The sequence below is a fragment of the Aythya fuligula genome, chromosome 9 (assembly GCF_009819795.1).
Source record: "Aythya fuligula isolate bAytFul2 chromosome 9, bAytFul2.pri, whole genome shotgun sequence".
Lineage (NCBI taxonomy): Eukaryota > Metazoa > Chordata > Aves > Anseriformes > Anatidae > Aythya > Aythya fuligula.
Genome location: NC_045567.1, coordinates 13,585,376 through 13,607,784, shown reverse-complemented (window position 1 = coordinate 13,607,784; position 22,409 = coordinate 13,585,376). Strand labels below are relative to the sequence as shown.

At 40.5% G+C, this 22,409-nt stretch overlaps 1 protein-coding gene across 15 annotated transcripts in view; it reads left to right on the top strand.

Annotated features, from left to right (window-relative positions):
* DLG1 (discs large MAGUK scaffold protein 1) overlaps positions 1–22,409 on the top strand; it is a 155,473-nt gene that overhangs the window by 10,502 nt on the left and 122,562 nt on the right. For all 15 annotated transcript variants that reach the window (XM_032193648.1, XM_032193647.1, XM_032193650.1 and 12 more), the window contains exon 3: positions 6,695–6,861. In XM_032193648.1, coding sequence (XP_032049539.1) covers positions 6,695–6,861 — 167 coding nt within the window. The remainder of the gene's footprint in view (positions 1–6,694; positions 6,862–22,409) is intronic.

Below are 22,409 nucleotides of genomic sequence, written 5' to 3'. Positions count from 1 at the left end.
CTCATGAATGCTTACTTATATTACCTATATAGCTTAATTTACTTTCAAAGTTTTTGTAATGATTTAAGCAAATTCTTTTTCCTGTGTGTCATCCATGGAAGCAGTCGCGTGCAGCTCTTTTGTTGCCCCCTTACTGTTTTTCCTGATCCTTCTCTGGTCCTTCTTGTCCTCAGGAGAAATTTAATTATATCTAGTGGACAGGGAGATAACAGGAAGGGATCACCACAACATCTCCAAAAGATTGTTCTGGGTTAGTGGATTAGAATGCAAAAGAGGAATTGAGTTTATTAAGAATGTGCCAAACGAAAACAAAGATACACTTGCTAAATTCTTTGTTTGTGCACAAAGATGTTAAATACATTAAATCAGAAAATCTCTAAATGAGGATGCAATTAATGGCATCTCTACTTGGTGCATTAACTTGTGTGTGTCGTGGTAAGCTTTTAACTTTGTAGTGTATGGCATAAGGGCAACAGTTGGCTGTTCTACCTGCATGCTGTCCAGTGCAGTCTGTTGCAGTAAATGTCCTTGTTTTAGTCCATGAAATGTTAAGCTTGTCTGGAATTTCCTGGAGTTTATTTAAGTAACACCACCTATAACCCACAAATGGCCAAGATGATTAAAGTGTAAAAATGCAAACCCTAAAAACAGTCGATTACTGTGCTCATCAAATAACTATTTTTAATTTAAAAAGTTTTTAGTTTTTTCTTCCTTTTAAGTAGTAAATGCCAGTGAAATTTTAGCTATTCCCTTGATACCGTAACATTAAAGGTCTAATACCAGGATTTTAAAATAGAACCTGAAGAATGACATGTTAAAAAATAAATTAAAAAAAAAAATAATCCAGGGAGTTGCTTAATACTTGTTAGAAAGCCAAAAGCTCCTATCAACTGTCTTTTGTGCCTGTCTGTAACACACTTAGCCAAGTCTGAAAACGAAACTGACTTTAAACTGTAAGCCACTATAATTGTGTACTTTAGCATTTGCTTCAAGTTACAACCGTTCTCTGAAAGCAGTGCCCAGTCCCTTTCCAGAGAGAGCATATGACTTTTATGGGTGCAAAATAGAGACTTTACAGGTTGCAAATGCTGTACCCTGCAGGATTTCCTGAAACTCAACTGAAATACAAGTAGATTCAGAGCATAAGGGGCTTGGGAGCTCTTTTTTTTTTTTTTTTTTTTTTTTTTTTTTTAAACCTTTTAAGGGGTAATTTTTGAAGATTTATTACTGGATTGGTTTTGCATGTTACCTGTGATTCCCATGCCTGTATAGTTAATACTGCAATCATCTCAATTCCTTTCTGGTCCTTGCTCTGGCCGATGCTGGTGAGTGTAAAGCGTTGTCTGCAGGCACGTGACTTGCAATTGCATATGCTTGCTATTCCCTGTAACTGTTAAAGGAGGTATGAGGTATACTATTGGTTTTACTGTGTTCTGGCTGTTTCACTGTAATTTCAGTGTAATTGCACTGTATTTTCAGTACAATTTCAAATTTCCATCAAAAGAAGAGCAGCAAACTGTTTATCCTTTTTGAACTTTTTATGACAACTTACTTATCCCAAAAGCTAACATCACTGCCAAAGTTTCCTTAAAGGGCTCATGGAGAAAATTGTAAAGGTGACTGGAAAAGATCTCATCTGTTGCAGGAGCTTGAGCATTGAGTTCTCAGAGATACGGGGCTGGCATCAAGTGTATAGGGATTAAATCTTACTGCAATCCAGTGTTATATATGGCTTCATTTTGAGATGTTCAGGCAGTTTACTGATCTGGGATATGATTTGTGATGTTAGTTTTATTTCAATAAGGCTAGGTGCTGCACTCACTACCTGTACTGTTCACTTTGTTTTTTCTAGTGTGAGCACTTTGCCAGTTGGTTGCATTCAAGCTGCAGACTGGGTTGCTTCAATTCCCAACAAATCATTGCACGCTATCTCCATATGGGCACAAGGAAATGCACCTTAAAGGCGAAGCCAAGAATGCTAGCCTGAAGTCATAACAGCCTAATCAGAAAGCTATTATTAGTCTCAGTGCTATCAGCATACTTGGTGTTATATGCTGTTAATATTCACAAGCTTTCTTGTACCTGCCCCTTCCTGCGGTGCCGTGCTCACGTTCCCACTGCCTTAAGGCAGCTGGCTTCAGCTGCAGCACTGATTGCTGGGGGGACAGGGCAAGGAATGCGAGACTGGTGCTGCAAATCCTTCCCTGGGAGATGTGTGATCATGGCTTCTTCTTCCTTGCTGTTGTCATCTTGAGGTTGCTTCTGTTTGCTAATGTACTCCACACTTTGTTATTTATTCATTATTTTGCAGTCCTATGTTAGAATTATTTTCTTTGTGTGTGGTGTTTGACATACACTGCATGACTGTTCTTTATTCTGTTGTCCCCCAAACTTTTTTGCCCAGTTCTCACTGTTGCTTTCTGTTGTTGGGTTGGTGAGCTGCTTATAGCCCTGGAGCCTCCAGTGTCATCTTGTGCCTGTGTTTTAAAGGTGTGTGCTGTCATCCTATGTGTATGCTTCTTTTTTATTCTAGGGCCATAGGTAACCAACTGCCTGTAGGATAACTGCTTCTTACTGCTATTTACTAGTTACACAAACACATGCACATGTGGTTATATTTTTATTTATATAAATAATATATACACAAATTGGGTGTACACTTTTGTATGTTGTATATATAGCTTTTACATAGCTTCGGACAATTGTGTGATATAATACCTATTGGTTCCACATATATTTATATATGATACTGATTATATTATGTATATCTATATGCAAATTTAAATATATAATATTGTATGTGTTACCTTCTTGTATTCTCTCTATATGTAATAGATGTAACACCATAGAATTGTCTGAAGCTAAGTAAAATCTACACAAAATAATTAAGTAACCTGATCTTTAGATAACTGCTGTTAGAGCTAGACAAACTAAATCAAAGCTGCAGGCAGGCCAAGACGAGTCCAGGGGCCTGGTAAGTAGCTTAACACGAGGCCTGTGGCCTGTTAGAAGCAATGCCAACGCCTTCTTTATGGGGTGTCACCTTTCCCTAAAGAAAATACAGTTGTATGTATCCCATCTTTGACTTGCAGAGTAACAGTTCATGCAGAGGTGAAAGCAGAGAAAAACTTTGTTCAGCTTTTTTTATTAACTGACTGTACTAAAGTTATCCATCCCTGCAGGAAAGGGATATGCACAGGCCTTTGCTTCACAATGAGGTTTTTAGAATGCACGTCTATCGTAAGTGATCCCAAAGCGTTCGAGGTGTTTGGGTAATGCCCTCGATAATATGCTTTAACTTCTGGTTAGCGTGCAAGTGGTCGGGCAGTTGGGCTTGGTTAGCGTTGTGGGTCCTCTCTGGCTGAACTCTTCTAAATACTTTCAAGAAAGTCTACTTTTTATTGCATATATTGCAAAAAGCATCAGACAAGCAGAAGCCTTGTGTCTGATTTCTGAAGAGCAGGGAAGAAATCTGTCTGAAGGAGTGGGATCGTGTTGCTGATTGCAATCCTTGTCCTCAGAGACAGAGCCTCTAGACCGAATTGACACAGACTTCTCAAGTGCCATTGACCTTACTTAGTGTAGGAGGGGCTGTAAGAATTGATTTGCTTCGGCATTTCTCCTGCCTTTCTAATCACTGTTATGGTTTTTAGTGAATCTGGAATCCACTTGCAAAATTGATTTGGGTTTTAATTTTGGTAGATTATAATTTTTTTGTAAGAGTGAACAGTATTAGCTTCTGGTGTATCATGTTACTGGTGAATAGGAGCCTGGCCAAAGAAAGAAACTAAGATGAGGGGAGAATAGGAGAAGGGGGAAAAAATCTGCTTGCAAACTGAGAGGATTGTTTGTTTCAACTGCTTACCTTCTTACGGGACTGATAAATTAACAAAAAATCGTTTTCTCTTTCTTGTCTTAAAAAATCCCTTTTAGAATTGGTGTTCTGTTACTTTCTTTGTGCATTGACTTCTGCTCTCGATGTCATTAAACATTGCTAGTTTGTCTTACTGTGCTTTTACATGTAAGCGGACATGACTCCAGGAGCAAGAAATTCTTCCCTCAGAGGGTGCTGAGGCCGTGGCCCAGGCTGTCCAGGAAAGCTGTGGGTGCCCCATCCCTGGAGGTGCTCAAGGGCAGGCTGGATGGGAGTTGGGCAGCCTGGGCTGGTGGGAGGTGTCCCTGCCCATGGCAAGAGGTTGGAACCAGGTGGTCATTTAGGTCCTTTCAGCCTCAGCCATTCTGGGATTTTCCCTGTTGGCTGCTGTTTTAAAATGTCAGCTAGCTGTTCTAATGTTGCCCTTCTAGTTAGAAACTGCTTTGTTCAACTGTTCTGTGGTCTCTGATGGGAATTTTTTTCTTTAACTTAGTTTGCGCCTCAGTCTGATAGACATGAAAAATGCACACAACTTGAAGAATGAATTAACCATGAATGTAACGTAAAAAATGTATTTTACTACCTGCTATCTACAAGAACTGGGAAAATGTCAGAACTTTCCATATGCTAAATAAAAATGCATCTTCAGATTAATAAGAGTTCATCAGATGTTTTAATCATGCTCACATGATAAAATATTTTTGTAAGCTGACACATAGCAGTAGACCAGAAGGAAAACCCTTTTTAAGGTTGCACTTAGTATGTCTTAAATTTCTGGCTTCACAAAAATGTAAGCATCCACCACTCATTCCTTGTGTACTTGAATGTATTCAAAGTGCACAGACTGCTTGGCTTAATGTTTGCATTCTGAATAGTAGAAATGTAAATTAGTGTTTCCTTTTTTTAAAAAAAAAAAAAAATAATAAAATAAACTGTGTAGGCATCAAGTTCATAGGAACTTTTTTTTGGCTTTTGAGCAAGTTCAGGATAAACAGAAACTAATCCCAATATTAAGTAGTGTGTATGTGTCTGACACCTTTCAATAGCGACTCTGCTGTTGTGTCCTTCATAGATGGAGGAGTGGAGATGATGCGTGGGAAATAACGTCCTTTTGAAACAAGGCATTGTGCAGTATGAATAAATGGCTACCTCCGCTGGCAGGGAGACTTAAAAGTACCAGAACTGAGGATGGATGCCCTAGATTTCTGCTGTAAAACACTTGCACAAATAAGCCCTTCCCATAAATAATGTAATGATCTTCACATCCTGGTTGCTGTGGATTGCAGCTGCAAGATCAACCTAAAACATTGCCTATTTTAATATACAAAGTACTGTCTATAGGGGGGGGAAAAACTTGGTATGCTTGATTGGTGTATTAATGTTAATGCAGCTACAAGACAAATTTGCAACCGTGGGAGCTAATGTGAAAGGTTTAAAGGCAATTTGTATCTCTTAGGCTGGTTTGCTCCTGTGTATCTAGGTCACCTAACGTCTTCTGCAACCCTTACTGTTTCTTCCAATCAGCAACGTGAAGAGCAAGTGAAACTTTAAAAATTAATGTAAGCAGTTGATAGGAATTTGACTCTTGCTCAGAGAAAAGACGGAAATGGAAGTTGAGAAACTGCAGTTTTCTGGACTTTAGAGTGGGAGTACAATTTCTGTAGCAAAGTCTAAGTCTGGAGTACTACCAACAGTAAGATGTCTCTCATTTGTGTGGTGTTTCTTTTGTGGTGCAACTCCATCTATAAAGGAATTAGTTACTGTGCCTCTGTTACCATCTCTGGACAGCTGCTGAAAAGCTGCAAAATTTTGCAGATTAGAACCCTCCCTATTGATGGCTGGATCCTATTTACTTCTTGGGCTAGCTTTGTCTGAAATGTTTGTCTTCTGTGAAGCTGGTGTAATTAAAAACATTAGTTATAACTGCTGTTTAACATTTTTTTTTTTTATTTTTAATTCCAAGAGGAGCCTAAAAGCTTTATAAAAACATTCTTTGTTTATCTGTCCCTCCCTTATCCTATACCTTTTCAGATTTATATTTTTTGAGTGATTTTAATGAGTAGTTGCACTATCAAGTTTTGTATGCTTACGTATCACCCTTGATGCTTCTTTAGATTGCTTTAGTGGATAGGAAGTCAGTAGAAAACAAAAACAATAAACTAATGCAGCCAGATTCTTTTTCCCCAGAAGTTTCCAGTTGAGCCTTTAGGGTTGTAGAAAAAGCTATTAGTTCATAAATATGGTTTGTAATTCATACTGTTTAATCCTATTTCTGTTGCTTGAGTCATCACCTGCTTTTTCAGCGTATCTTGATCAATCTGTTTTCAATCTCATTTTTCCTAACTTCTCTTAACTTGTTGCTGATTCCATCAGCATACTCATATTTCTGTGCTTGTTTAATTAAAATACGTACCACAGAAAACACCTTCTAATATTGCCCTTGAACACGAGATATCAAACAACCGAAGGTTACGTTATTGGAAGTTATGTATACCATGAACAGAAACAGATATCTCTTCTATTCCACTGCAGTTATTCCGTATGCTTCTGCTGTTCTGCTGCAGCTCATGCTGCCAGTAGCAGTTCTACAGGTGGCAGAAGCCTGAAGTGAGTGGGGACACTTAAGCGCTGAGGTATGGGGCATAGAGTGAGTTGTGTGTCCTGGGGGAAAGGTCAAGTGGTCGTGGTGATACGGCTTCATCCGTAATACACAGATAAAGTAGTAGGTATTTAATTTGTTTTGCGGGATGAAAACGTCATGCTCAGAATATCACAGGCTCCATAGTTACCATCTTTGCTGTTTTTTTCCCACATCTTTAGATATTCAAGAATTTTATGAAGTGACCTTACTGGACAATCCAAAATGCATCGATCACTCTCAACCATCTGAACCAATACAGCCTGTGAACACCTGGGACTTCTCCAGCCTTCCAAGCACAACAGTGACATCAGAAACACTGCCAAGCAGCCTTAGCCCAAGTGTAGAGGTATGTTATCTGTTCTAGTCTTCTTGTTGAGGCTATTAACTCAACTTCCCTAAATTTTCTTCATTTTATAAAATACTTTAAGTATGAAGTTCAGTAGTCCTAGAGAATGTAACCTTTGGAATGTTTGATAACAGATGCATGCATTTTGCTTTGTCAGAAACGTGTTTATTAAACGTACCATCAAGTGACCATTGAATTGGATTTACACTCTCAGTTAGGAGCTTGACAGGTTTAGTATGCATACACCCATCCATATCAACTGCTCATCAGTTGTAACTTCATGAATAATTTGGAAAATTGAAAGCCATAACTTTTTGATAAGAAAACTTTTCTGTTTGTAAGAAAGCTTCTGCTGTTTATACAGCTGTGTTTTTTATAGAAGGGCTTTTCTGGGAAATTAGATGAAATCAATTCTCACTAGTGAGTGATAAGAAAATTGAGCAGGGAAAAGCACATTAGTGTATATTAGTGAACAAATTGAATATGAGTCAACAGTGTGCCCTGGCAGCCAGGAGGGTCAACTGTACCCTGGGGTGCATCAAGAGCAGCATTGCTAGCTGGTTGAGAGAAGGGATTGTCCTGCTCTGCGCTGCTGCTGCCTTGCCTCAAGTACTATATGCAGTTTGGGGCGCCACAGCATAAGAGTGACATAGAACTATTAGAGTTTATAAAGGAGGACTGCAAAGATGGTGAAGGGTCTAGAGGGCAAGATGTATGACGAATGGCTGAAATCACTTGGTCTCTTCAGCCTAGAGAAGAGGAGACTGAGGGTAGACCTCATCATGGCCTACACATTCTTCACAATGGGGAGTAGACGGGCAGGCCCTGTGTTTTTTTTTCTGGTGGCAAGCAGTAGTACTTAAGGGAATGGCTTGGAACTTGGGACAGGGGCAGCTCAGGCTGGGTGTTAGCAAAATGTTCTTCACAGAGAGGCTGGTCAGGCACTGAAACAGTCTCCCCAGCGCAGTGGTCACGGCACTGAGCCTGCTGGAGTTCAAGTATTTGGACAACGCCCTTAGACATAGGGTCTGAATTTGGGTGGTGGTATGTGGAGCCGGGTGTTGAACTGGATGGTACTTGTGGGTTCCTTCTAACTCAGAAAACTATGATTCTATGTAACAGAGCCAGATATAGTCAGTGTGCCTGTTGCAAACAGTTCTGTCACACTTTTCCTTCCTAACCTGGTATTAATTCTCCTGGTAGGAAGAAATACTAAATGTGCTCAGTTCTGACCTTGGTACACTACTGGTATGGTTTAACAGGCTATATTTTGAGATTATTTATCTGATGAAATTCCGCAGGAGTGCATCCTAGTTTGAGCCATCAGTGAAAATATCCTGATAAAATTATAAATGGGAAGAGAATGGTGTGTGGCTGCTTTGGAAGCAAATACTACAGAGTGCTTTTGAGCAGCTTAAGTAATTAATGGGTAGGCCCCAGTTCAGCTGGCTCAAGTCCTGCACTTGGGTTCTACTTGTGTAGCACCCATAGAGGTTGAATATTTAAGGAGTGGTTTCTTGGAAAAGGTCTGGGCTGGTTGTGAATCTTGAAGGGAGTCTGCCATGTCATGTTAATACATGAAAAGACACATCAATATAGGCCTGTGGTATAAAACCCTTCTATTCTACTTGATCTGCATTGAAGTATCGTCTGGAAGTATTGTCTAAATCAAGGTACTGTGTTGCAAAAAATACAGAGAAGTTCAGGAAGTACTTAGAGACTGATGAGGAAGATCTGAAGCTTGAAAAAGAAATGGAGATGTGTAGAAGAGCACGTTGTTAAATTCAGGCTTTGTGATTACTCACCCTGCTCTGAAACTGGGAAGCTAATTCACCAGAAGTTTGCTTGCTTCGCCACCAGGAAGTCCCCAAGAAGAAAGACTAATTTATCAGCTAAAGGGTGTTCTTGACCCTGTATCTTTCTAAATATTCCGTAGGGAAGCATTTAAATGTGTAAATTAGTTACCAAGTCGGCATCTCCAGATTTTGTCCTCATGTGGTAGTAGGCTGCCAGTAATAAAAGGACTTGTCCATGACACAGCACTGATGACAACAGATGTGCTGTTGTGGCAAAGTGACGAGTGTGTTGAAAGGAAGAAGGGCCTAATTCGGGAAGTCTTACCATAGATGTTAGTATATGGCTTGCTGAGCTATTTGCTAGATGAAGCAACTGTTTTTCCTGTACAGTCTGGTGGTCTGGTATATAGTGTTATATGAACAGAACCTGATACAGCGTGGATTACTTTGTTATTCTTATAAGTGGCCCAGATTTGGACATTTGTGACAAAGCCACCTGTCTTCCTTGAGACTTCTTGTCTCAAGTATCATGTGAAAGTCCAGCAGTTGTTTGACCTTCAGTATATGAGGGAGGTCTTACATATACTTTGACTATTTAAAAGCTTAGTTATGTACATTGGTATTGATGCTAGTTTATGTGGAACTGAAACTAGGCTTTTCTCAGTCTGGCACCTACAGTAAAGTTTGTCTCATATTTCATTAGTTAGAATACTGCTTGAGGAATGCAGTTTTTACGCACTACAGTTGGATAGATGGACCAATTTGAAGTGTGGTAGTGCAGCATTCGTTTCATTTCTTTTTATTGTATGTCTTTGTTTAGCTTTCAAAAATGTATATAATTATTACAGTAAACATGTAGTCATGTACATATTGCCAGTCTTTTTTACTGACTGCTTTTTTTCGGTACCTTTCACTCAATATTTTAAAAATTAGAAGAAAAACAACAATAACAAAAAAAAACACCACCAAAGCAATCAAACAAGCAAATGAGAAATCATGTATTGACAGTCTATATTCTGCATGCTTGCTATGTGTAGTACATGACGGTTAATGTTTTTATTCTGTAAAACTTGATGCATTTTGGTTTCAGGAACACTTCTTTCTGAGGTACTTCATTTTTTTTAATATTTGGTTTTAATCAACTCAAGGGTGTAATGATACTGCAGTACTGGTACAGCACGTGCAATCTCTAATGATTTTTGTTTGCCGAAACTAGAGATCGGGGGAACTTGAGGTTAGTGTATCTCACTTCGTTCATAGCTAGCTCATAGCTAGCTTGTTTTCAAACAGAAACTTACTTTTTAGATGTACAAGGCTGCTGCCCAATTCAGTATTAGTCCATTAACCAGTTATAATGAGATCAGCATTCCAGATGCACTTGGACATTATTTTAGCTTTGTTGCACTGCGTGCCAGGCTGGTAGGACTGTAAGTGATGAGAATGGGACAGTCTTTTTTTTTCTTGCTTGCAAATTGTTAGCTGTGGATGCAATACCTTAAATCATGTTTCTTTTGCCTTAATTATATGTCTTTGCTGTGGTTACTCTGGACCAAATGAGTTTTCATCCAGCTGACACTGGTGTATGCAAAAGTTGCTTGAGAGTGGCAATATAATGCTTCCCTGAAGTGATTACGGGTTGTATTACAAGAACTCTTTCTATGCAGCTGACTCTGGAAATGACTTTTTAGCAATGTGTGCTTGTATATATACATAGAGTAGTGGTATGCAAGCTTAGGTTGCCTGAGGACTTTGAATGGAAGACAGAGTTGTTTTTGCTTTACTCCTTCTGGATCAGAAGAGTGGATTTTGTAGTTCCCATAGATACTGTATTAGTGAAAGTTAGAACTACAGTTTGCAGTTTTCCTGTTCACGGCAATCTGTTTTCCTTTTCATCCTTTATATTTCCTGGAACCATATTTGACAACTTTATTTCTTTTACTTTCCAATACAAAAAGATAATGAAGAAAAAAAAAAGAGGAGAGAGATTCAAGACAGTGATGAGTAGGGAGGGAATGTTAATCCTTTCAGTACTAATGACTAGGGAAAGATGTATATCATTTCACTTTGAGAAGGTTCAGGGGTGCATACAATTTCCTTACGAGCATTAAATCCTGAGTGTAGGTCTGTGCTGGCAAAGCAGCAAACAATCTAAAGCCGAATTGCTTAACGCTAGTGGTAGTGAGAGAACTGTCTCCACAGGAAAGCGTGGTCTGTAAAGCTGTTTGCTGTGATCTGTAGTGCCATCTGTAGGTGGGACAGTTCGCGTTTGAGAAATACGTGGTGAAACTTGAATCACTGGTAGAAGTCTCCTTTGACCTAATTGAATAGTGTATTGCTAAGGAGATGGTTTTGTGATGTGTTCTTTAATTCTTTCACATGCGTTTCAGTATTTTGATAATTTGAACTCAAGGTGAATAGCAGACACTCGTTAATTTCTCTGATTTAAAAGTAACCACAATAACTTGATTTTAGAAGCTGCAAGAAAAAAACAGCCCCCCCCCCTCATAAAACAAACAAAAACCAAAATGAGCCTTGTCTCAAAATAAAGGTTTTGGCTTAGGAGGCGAAACGTTACTTAGATTGTCTTACTGTTACAGTTAGGCTAACAGATCTCTGTTTAGTGAGTAATGGTGGCTCATCTGTGGTTTTCCCACACTTAAACAAGAGAGTATCTGGCTTACTGCCTTCTAAGAAAGTCGAAGAGGACGTAAGGTAAGAAAACAGCTGAAATTATACACTAGTCAGCTAAATGTCAGGCCATGACACAGTGGAGTGAAACTGTCTAATCATCTTGGAATCATAGAATGATTCAGGCTCACTGATGAGACTAGATTGCTAAGGATTTCATCCAGTGGAGTCTTGAAAATCTCTAAAGATGGAGACTCTAAAACCTCAGGGCAAGCTGTTCCGATGCCGGACTATCATGGAGGGGAAAAGTGTTTCCTTATTTCTGATTGAAACCTCTCTTCCAATTTATTTCTTTTTCCTACTATTTGTTCATCATGCAGCATGCATGTGTCCCTGTTGTTCTGCAAGTACTAGAAGGCTACTTCTAGGTTCTGCTGAACCTATTTCTCAAAACTAAAACAAGACCAGTGTCGTCATCTTCCCTCAAGGAGTAAGCTTCCAGCCCCCTCACCATATTAATGGCTCTCTGTGGAACTTGCTCCAAGTTATCAACATCTTTCTCATGCTGGGGCACCCAAAATTGAATGCAGTGTTCCAGATGCAGCAATGGAAGTGCCAAGCAGAGTGGAGTCATAGTTTCCCTTGATACTACTGACTGTGCTTCTGCTAATGCTGCATAGATGCTGTTAGCCGCCCTTGCTGTTAAGCATACTGCAGGCTTGTGTTCAACTTGCTCAAAATCTGAAAAAAGATTATAATTAATGTGAATATTTTGAACAGAGAGAGGTAGGATTAAGCTAACCTAATTTTCTCCTATGTGGGAACTGTTCTTGTTGGCCAAGCAAGCACGAATGTCTTTTTAACCTTTGTAAGATGTTTTTGGTAGTTCTGTGTGGCTTCTTAAGGTGAGCTAATATAGTCTAGAAGAAAAAACTTCAGAGGTATGGTTTCTAGTGGAATTAAAAAGGTCAGTATTTAATGGGTAATAGCAGTTTGTACTCAAAATGGAAAGGTGTTATCAAATAGCTAATCAGGATCTTAAAGGAAATTCCTGAGAAGAGTTGTGAGAAACACTCCGTAGCCAATAACTTAGGCTCAGGCGAGGATCTCAGTGAAGTAGTAATTTATTCGCGATTGCAATGGCGGGCGCCCCACAAGCAGGAGAGAGCGCATCTACTAGTTCCAAAACACAGTTTATATACCTTTTGATGGCAGGACCCTCCCCTGTTTCCCCACTGAGTGGGTAATCCAGATTCACAATCTATCTGATGCTTCACAAACAATGCATGGCCTTCAGTCGCCGGCCTGTTAACTTTCAAATTTCTTTTGACATTTTTACTGCTTGAAGTGGTAATGTTTCTTCACTTATCTGACTTGACTTGACACCATGATTTTCACCTAATTGTCCTAAGGAGTCTGATTGTCTGCATTTTACAAGGTCGCCTGCTAAACTTTCTTATCACTGTAAGCATATCTCAGTACCACATTCCCTCCTTCTAAACAATGTAACTCTGCAAAAACAACATTTCTATTCCCACAATTCCCCCCTTTTCTTTTTTTTATAAACTGTTGATTTTTGCAAAAACTCTTTTTATTTTTATTTATTTATTTATTTATTTTAAGTGTAATTTGGTAAATATCTTCCTCTTCACTTTCTTTGCTCTCCATTTCCTCTAATATCATTTTATCTGAGTAGGGTGGTGGATCTATGGTCATTTGTTTCAATAATGTGGTTTCAATTAACCGCTGGACAAGTCCCCTTACACAGGGGATAATGCAACAGCCAATAGCTGTCAAAACTCCTGCTACTATAATTGAGGATGTAAATATGGACGTTACCATCCCTTTCCATTTACCAAACCAAGATTTCAACCATCCTGTGATGGAAGTGTCTGCTCCCGAATTTTCTGCCAATTCATTGGCAAGGGTGGTAAGCCCTTGCAATGCTCTTGTTACTGTGCCATCCGGGGCAGTATTGTTACGGATAAAAGTACAACAGTTGCCCAGCATCACGCATACACCACCCTTCTCCACAAGCATCATATCTAATGCTATCCTGTTTTCCCAAGCCATTTTGCTGATGACATCTAGTTGTTCAGAGATTCCTCTCATCGCATCCTTGGTATAATTGATGAATCTCTGCTGATTATAATAGAAATAATTAATCCAATCCACATTTTTATTGATTGTTACCCACCAGAACAGTAACTCAAACCCTGCAGCAATTTAATTTCTGGCTTTATATTCATCCCGAACTCCTCTAGGTACCCCAATAGAATCTATGTATACTCTATCATCAAATGATATTCCTAAGCCTCCTTTACTTCTTCTGGGTATTTGTGATGTTTCTCTTTCAAATGCCAGGGTGAAGGGTATAGCTGATTGAACAAGTGCACAAGTGCCTTCCCAATTAGATGGTAGGGTGGACCATAAGATCTTCCCTCCACTGTACCACCAGAGATCTGCCCTGGGGATCTCTAGTCTTGAGCAGTTTCCCATCAAGTCCTTGGTAGCACAAGGCAAATTCTCCCAGATGCCAGGTAGCACTCACACCCTGCCGTGAGAGGCAAGCTGTATGGTTACCTATAGCTGTAGAGAATGCAGGGGGAACTGTGATATTGTTATCATGCAAGAAACAGCAAAGAGAGGCTTACAGGCCTCATTTCCCCAGGCAGTCTTTTCTTGGTACAATGCAATCATACATTGCATCCCTTGGGAGTCTTTGGTCCACCCCCATGGGAAGGGCACTATCTGGGCAATCGGTCATCCCAAGGCACAAGCATAGCAGTAGCTACGGTTGAGACTCTGGACAGTATATTTGACCCATTCTATCCAGGCATTCACGTCCCCATACCCTGTTTGAATCTCAAATGTTTGAACTGCCACATTTCAGAGGGCCTCCTGTTTACTCTCCTGTTTTCTCCTTGAGTTTCTCCCTTTCTCTGATGGCAATAGAGGATTGTTTCCATACAGCTATTCTCAATCTGGCCGTTGTGTCTCTCCCAGTTATTTGTTCTTTCTGCTCAATTGTCATTGGTCATTTAAATCTCCACAAGCTAACACCTCACAAGCATCAAACGTGACGGCTTGTGGTACATAACCCTCTGTCACAGTCACCCATATTTTGATGGGGTATCCCATTTTTGCTATTATCTGGTCATGCCTTTTCCAAGTTACCAATTGACCAAGGCCTTCTCTGAGGCCTAGAATCACTAAAAACAAAATTAGTAATCAATTTTTCCCTGTCATTATTTTTAAACCTTAGGTTTCCAAATAATTATCGATACAAAAATAAGATGTACACTACTACTATAACAACCCCCCCCTTGGGAGCACTGCAGTTCGCTATAGGTCTGTTCTTTCTCTCAATCACAAGTCACACTCGTTAGTTACCTGTGAAAATAAAAGGTTAGTTTACATTGTAAGCTCTTATCCTGCTCAGAGTCCACTACGAGATTTTTCTCTTCAATTTCAACTTCCAACAAGTCTTTTGTAGGAACAGCTTCCCAGGTACTAGCGTCGACAGATGACTTCACTCGAGTATAGTGAGTCCAACCTTTTTCCGCAGTTCTTACGGCTGTTTCAGTGGTCAGTAATTGTCCTTCCCATTCAGGCCGGAGTTGACTCTTTCCAGGTCCGAATCAGGACCCGGTTTCCTGGGTGATGGTGGTGAATGGGGAATTCCAAAGGTGGGGTTTGAGCCAACAACCCACAGGTCCTGAGAGATGACAAAGAAGAAGACAACCCCAGAATACAGTTCTTAAGGAAACTCTCTTATTTTGAATTGTGGTATCTCATCCCTTCTGCCCAGATAGGGCAATCTGAACAGCATCTCATATGGTGAAATTCCTATATCCTTTCTTGGTGCTGTTTAAACCTGTAGGAGTAAGCATTTTACCCAAGGAAGTTGGGTTTCTAACACTAGTTTAGTTAATTGCTTCTTTAATGTCTGATTCATTCGCTCCACCTTCCCAGAAGAGGAGGGGTGCCAGGGGCTGTGAAAATCCCACTCAATCTCTAAGGCCTGCTTTAACCCTTGCAGTAAAGCTTACACCCATCCAGTCACATGGTCAATTAGGACAAACAAGTAACTCAGTAAAGTCTACCTGCATACTTTGGAAAGGTCAAACCCCTGGTTCCCGTCCCCCTCTAGATGGGTTACAGAACACCTTTTTATTTACCTTTTGACATATGGTACATCCTCTACATATGTGCTTCCCTGAAGTGTATATTCCTACACAGACATACTTTCTTAGCACAACATCACACATTGCTTGCACCTCCTAATGACTCTTCTGATGTAAAACAGTTAATATTTGCCTCATTATCACCTTATTCAGCATTTCTCTCCCATCAGGGAATATCGATTTTCCTTCAGACTTCATGGCTCCTGATTCCTTAAAAAAATCTTTCTTTTAAAACTTTTTAGTTCTTTCTTAATTTTCAACAATTCCCTGAATCCTCTCTGCATTTATTCTGTTTTCCTTCAGACATTAGATGCCTTAAATACCTGACTTCTCTTTCTCCATATTGTTATTTATTTATTTATTTATTTATTAATAGTCCCAAGCCCTGCTTTCCCAGAAAGTTGAATAGCTTGTTAGTAGCTTTCTTCACAACTCTTTTCTCCTGTCCTGACAATAGAAAACGATCCACATATTTGTTAACATTATTACCTCCTTGGGAGGTTGTAATTGCTCCAAAATTTTTTTTTTTTTTTTTTTTTTTTTTTTTTTTTTTTTTTTTTTTTTTAGAACTTACCCAAATAGATAGGTGTCCCTGTAAACCCCTGAGGTAAAATTGTCCACCTATATTGTTGCTTCCGCCCCCATTTAAGGGTCTTTCCAGTCAGAGGTGAATATACATGTATGTTTGCTCTCAGGGCCAGAGAGCACTCCATTAATAACACTGTTATTCCAGTCTAACAATTTACTAGTTGAATGCCCAATTTAATCATCAAATCCCTTCCCAACAAATTAGTCCTTGCCTTGGGTACATACAATAATTACCCAGTGATCATTTTATCCCCTAGTCTCAGCTTGGTATCCCCCCCAAAGTGGCACTGTTATCCCAGCCCCACTTTTTAGGGTTTCATTAGTTAATTTAATCCCTGATACTTTACAGGTCAGTAATGACCTAGCTGTTCCCCAGTGTATTGGGTTTGATGGCAAGGTTCAGGGGCTGTGAGTAGGGGGGTGGGAAACTGCAGTGGCAGCCCCCGTGAGAAAAAAAAAACCCGGAAGCCTCCCCGTGGTAGATAAGGGACAATTTCATCTGGCCCTAAGGGGCCCACTGCTGCCCAGAGCCAAGCCATGAGCAATACAGTCCGTGCCTCTGTGAGAGCACATCCACGAAAACAAACAAACAAAGAAACAAACAAAAACCTGCTTCTCAACAGCGGCTGGGAGAGCGAGAAACCCCCCCACAGACACCAAAGTCAGTGCAGAAGGAGGGGGAGGAGGCGCTCCAGGCGCTGGAGCCGAAGCCCCCCTGCGGCCGCTGGAGAGGCCCCTGGTGGAGCAGGCTGTTCCCCCCTCCCCGATGCTTGGGAAACTGAACAAACACCACAGCAAATATGCAAATATACCATAACTTCTAGACTGTTACTTAGATAATGCCTACATCCTCTTTCCCTGCTCATTCAACTTCAAACAGCTCTGTTAAATATTACATGCCACACCTATAACACCTTCAGCAACTCTTTTAACACTTCCTTTATCTTTTTCCAGCCTGTACTTTTCTAATACCAGCACCAAAGGCTCAGTCAGGGTCCAACTTAATTCCATACCTTTTCCCTCCAAGATACTGAAACAACATATCAATATAGCATATTTCATCCCATTTTCCTTCTTTCCTCCTTCTTCCACTCCAGATATTCCCATTCGAAGTGGCCAGCCTGGCCACACTTAAAACATCTTATCAAAGCCTGTCCCTGCTAGGACTCGGGCCACAACACAGGCAGCCTTCTTTGCCTGCCATTCCTTCATCTCTCTTCCTCTCCTTTCCATCCTGGCCCTGACTCCCCCTGAAGATTTTCTTCATCTTTCTCCAACCCTCTGCCTCACTACCCGCTGCACTGTCAATACCATTAGTTTCGCTCTCTGCTTTTCCTTCTCATCTCCCCTCCAGACACACACCTCCAGGGCCTCCCGCAGGAGGGTCCCCCAGTGACTGTTCACTACATCCCCCACCTTCTGAAGCATTTTCTGCGTATTTTGCAAGACTTTAATCACACAATGAACTTTCAAGAGCCCTTGGGATACTGGGTCCTCAGGTCTCATCCCCAAGTACTTTCTCATTCTAACCCGAAGTCTCTCATATGATTTCTGTGTTGCACACTATTATTATTCCAGCCAGGATTGGCAAGTGGGTATTTCTGCCCTGCCGGTATTACCCCTGGTCCTGGAGGATGAGCTCTTTCCCATTCTTGTATAGCAGCTCTCCTCCTGATCATTCCCATTTCTTTCCCTGTAAACAACATACTTATAGACATAATTCCCTCCCCCAAGAGTATAAATCAGGTCGTAGGAACTGGTCTAATTGTTCAGCTAGGCTGTTGGGGTCCTTGAATAAAGACTTCCTCTCCTTCTTAAAAAGTCCTAACCTCTCTGCTGGTAAGGAGGAGGGGGTAGTTCACCTAAGAGGATACACAGTTAGTGTTAGTACTGTTAGTATCAGGGAAGGCAAAATTCTCAACATATCTTCTACCTTGTTCTAATTCTTGCCAGAGCCTAGAGTACAATCCTTCTTTAGGGACAGTGTTAATTACAGTCCCTGTCTCCCTTCCCGGAGTGACTGCTGCTGCCACCAGTTCAATATTAAGATTATAGGGAGCATAACTTGGCTCCTTCTCTGAAAAAGGAATCTTATTGTTTACACATAAATTTAAAGCCTGAATTTTCATCAGACCCGTATTTTGGCCAAAATACTGCTGTTTCCTTAATTGGTTCTTTTGTCCAGACTGATACACAATATTTAACCTTTTTTTTTTCTTTTTTTTTTTTTTTTTTAATTATTTTTCTTTTACAATCCCTCTAATTTTGGGATTATGTTTCCAATTCCTTATCATTCTTCAGGAAGAACTATTAGTAGGCACTCCCCCAGGGATATCTCCCTGTCCCCTGGAACTCATATTTTCCCATTTTTCCTAACCCTCGCCAGTATGTGCTACAGAAATTTCCCTTCTGCAGTGTACCACACACCAACGTACTGAAAAATGGGGGTGTACCGCCAAGCACTTCCCCGTGCCAGCGTTACCGCACACCTATGAGTTTACCAGATTCCCTGGAACTCGTACTTCCCATCTTTCCTAACCCTCGCCAGTATGTGCTACAGAATTTTCCCTTCTGCAGTGTACCACACACCAACGTACTGAAAGATGGGGGTGTACCGCCAAGCACTTCCCCGTGCCAGCGTTACCGCACACCTGAGTTTACCAGATTCCCTGGTGTACTTCCAAGCACTTCCCCGTGCAAGGATTACCGTACACCAGATTCCCCTGGTGTAGTGCCAGCACTTCCCCGTGCAAGGGCTTACCATACACCAGATCACCCGACCCCCAAGGCAATACTTAATATTTCTTACCTTGGTCTGTGCACAGAGTTACCGGATCGATTCTTAAAAACCCGGAGTGCCTACCTTCTTCCTTTCCCCACTACTTCACGGATCCTGCCTCTTTAACCAGTCTCGGGCCCTCTGTCAGCTTTCCGCAGAACCGCCACCGTCGATGCACAGGACCGCTGAAATCAGCGGGGCATGCCTTCCTGCTGCTGCGGCGGTGGGGCTCCCCAGTAGGTGACTGGCTCCCGGACGAGCCCCCAAATTGTGAGAAACACTCCGTAGCCAATAACTTAGGCTCAGGCGAGGATCTCAGTGAAGTAGTAATTTATTCGCGATTGCAATGGCGGGCGCCCCACAAGCAGGAGAGAGCGCATCTACTAGTTCCAAAACACAGTTTATATACCTTTTGATGGCAGGACCCTCCCCTGTTTCCCCACTGAGTGGGTAATCCAGATTCACAATCTATCTGATGCTTCACAAACAATGCATGGCCTTCAGTCGCCGGCCTGTTAACTTTCAAATTTCTTTTGACATTTTTACTGCTTGAAGTGGTAATGTTTCTTCACTTATCTGACTTGACTTGACACCATGATTTTCACCTAATTGTCCTAAGGAGTCTGATTGTCTGCATTTTACAAGGTCGCCTGCTAAACTTTCTTATCACTGTAAGCATATCTCAGTACCACATTCCCTCCTTCTAAACAATGTAACTCTGCAAAAACAACATTTCTATTCCCACAGAGTCACACAGAGTGCATTACTAAAGCTGCAGGATGCTATAGTTCTGTTTCTCTGTTTCCAAGTTGTGCTGACTGCAGTATCCTCATCTGGCCTTTACAAATGCGGTCAATTGTACGTGTCCGAATAGCAGGCTGTTCCTGGAGAAATCCTAGACCTGTCACACTGCTTCAAATATCTTCTTTGCCTTAGTATTTATAAAGACTCAGTGCTGGCTAGCTTGACAATACGCTATGTCTGACTGCTGTACACCCTGTTGTCATGCTGTTGCTTTAGGATTGTATTTATACATGTGTGTTGTCTGTTATTTATTTCAACTATGTTCCTACAGAAATAGAAACCACGTTTTTTTTTGTGTATCTCTTAGTGTATGGTCCTAGGTCTTTCGGGCATCTCATTGCTTTCCCCATGCTAACTTCTATGGTAGGGAAATGATATTTGGCTTGCTATGTGTTTTTTGTTTTTGAAAGATCTTGAAATCCAGGCTGTTTGTACAAATCCGAGTATGTAAGTCAATTCAGAATGCACGCACAAACAATAAAAATCTGTTACTTATAAAAACTTACTCTCCTCCATTCAGAAGTAAAAGGAGAACTTAAAAAGAAATGAGATGAATTTGATATCCAATTGTGGCTTTTTATTTTACTGATAATAATTACATTGTGCACCCTGGTTCTAAGGTGGTTGGATTAGGTTACAGCATCTTAAAATTTTCATGCTTCCTTTGCTAAAGGAACCAAGAAAATACTTGCAGCGATGCTACTGCTTGATCTTTAACTAGGTCTTTGAAATCTCTCTTCAGATCTGCTGAAGTTGGGCAGCTGACATACCAGAAGCCGAGCTCAGCCTGCTTCTCTGGTTATACCTGTGACAGCTGTATGCTGTACAGGTTTTCTCATAGACTCTGAGAGCAAAGTAGCATTTAAATAATCATATGTACTTTTAAAATTTGGGGATAGATGAAACTACCTGCAAAAGCAGTATTTTTCCTAAGCGTTGTTTTTATTTGCTAGATTTATTCAATGTATGCTTTATCTGTACAAGAATTTCCCTTTATCTGGTGACTTAACTGGTACAAGGAATCTCTCACACTGATAAAAAGATAAGCCTGTGAAGGCACAAGAAGTGACTGTCAAATACAACCTGAAAGAATCGGTAGGCAATTCAAGATGGGAAAATCCTTTCTCTTTCCTTTGTATTGCTCACATGAGTATCGTGCTTTGTTTTTTTAATATGTCACAAATAGCAATGAATGAAAACACACTTTTTCTTTGGGTGAAACTGAATAGAATGGCTGTTGCTGATGGCTGAACTATTGAGCTGACAGGACAGAGGTTTATTTTCAATAAATATGAATGACATGAAGAGATTGCAGTGCTTCTTACAAATTCAGTAGCATAACAGTGGTTTTACTGGCTAAGAAATGCTAACTGGCTACGTGACATAAAGGTGTCTTACTCTTCAGTGTGTTAAAGGTGGAGCCCTTCATGATTTTGATTCGGGTTTTGGTGTGTCCTTGAAGATTTCTGTTGTTCCTCACAACACAATTCAAAGGAAGGAAGTTTCTAAGTTAATGTATTGTTTATTTACAGTAGTTTCTATTCTGTTTTCCTTACCTAGTTCCTTTTCTTAAACAACTCTTATTTTTTTTTCTTCTCTGAGCTCCAGAATTTAACACACGCTTGGTCATTCAAGGAATTTTAAAATTTGTCTCCAAGTAGCAATATTGTTGTTTCTTATGATAATACTAAATCTCATAAATCTTCTTGACTCATATTTTCAAATCTATCTTCTATGAGCAATATTTCCAATGAACAGTCTGCAGTTACTGTGTTTCTGGGCTGGGAAATGCTTGTTTATGTGCAGATCTCCTTGAGAGCTTATCCATCTGTGTATTATATTTATGAAAGCGTGCATTGGTATTTGCTACAAAATTTCTTGCTCTGTCAGTAGGGTACGTGTGATTGGTGTCTTTTTGTTCTGCGTGGGTTTTGCCTCATGACAACATCTATTTACTGATAAATAACTTTTCCACCCATTTAAATTAAAATGCACATTCTGTTGTTTGTGCTTAGCTGAAGATGAGTTTTGAGGGCTGCCAGGCAGGGCTTTTATTCAAGTGTAGTAGTGTACTGATTGGTGAAGGGCTCTTATGTAGCTTGTTCTGGTTTGTACAGTGGGTGTCAGTATGTTCAAGTGTGCTTGTAGTAAAATCTCTTTGTGCCCTCTGCTCAGAAATGTTTAGTGTGCCCACTCATGATCTATGAATTCTTAACCAAGAATTGCCTCTTCCTACTCTTTGAATTGGTCTCTTCTTCCACAGCTCATAGTCTGAATAGTCAATCTAAAAAGTTGTGCCTTTTGTGCCAAGGCTAATGGGCATCAGGTTTTGTTAAAAGATAATTGAGAGTGGAAAGCGAAAAAAGTGTCATGATGGTGATCTTATTTTCTTTGGAAGTCCTTTGGAACTAAAAAAAAAAAAAAAAAAAAAAATGGGGTGGGGGGGGGGAGGTGGGGAAGAGAAGAAAGTGATTGCCCTGGAACATAAGCCAGTTGTAGCTAGGATTAGTCTGTAGAAGCTTAATCTTGGAACAAGATGGCTGAGAGAAACTTGAGAAAGCATCGTTGCTTTTTGCCCTTGATGTACAGAGCATGATGGGCAGGCAGAGCTTGGGTGTACTGTTAGGAACTTGTGCAGTGAAGTTTGTGCAAGGAACTTGCACGTGGACTGCATGTCTTGAACTGGTCATTGGAGACATCTCTGGGCCAGGCGCTGGATATGTGCCAAGCCACCTAAAAATGCACTTGCTCTTTTTTTGTCTTCTT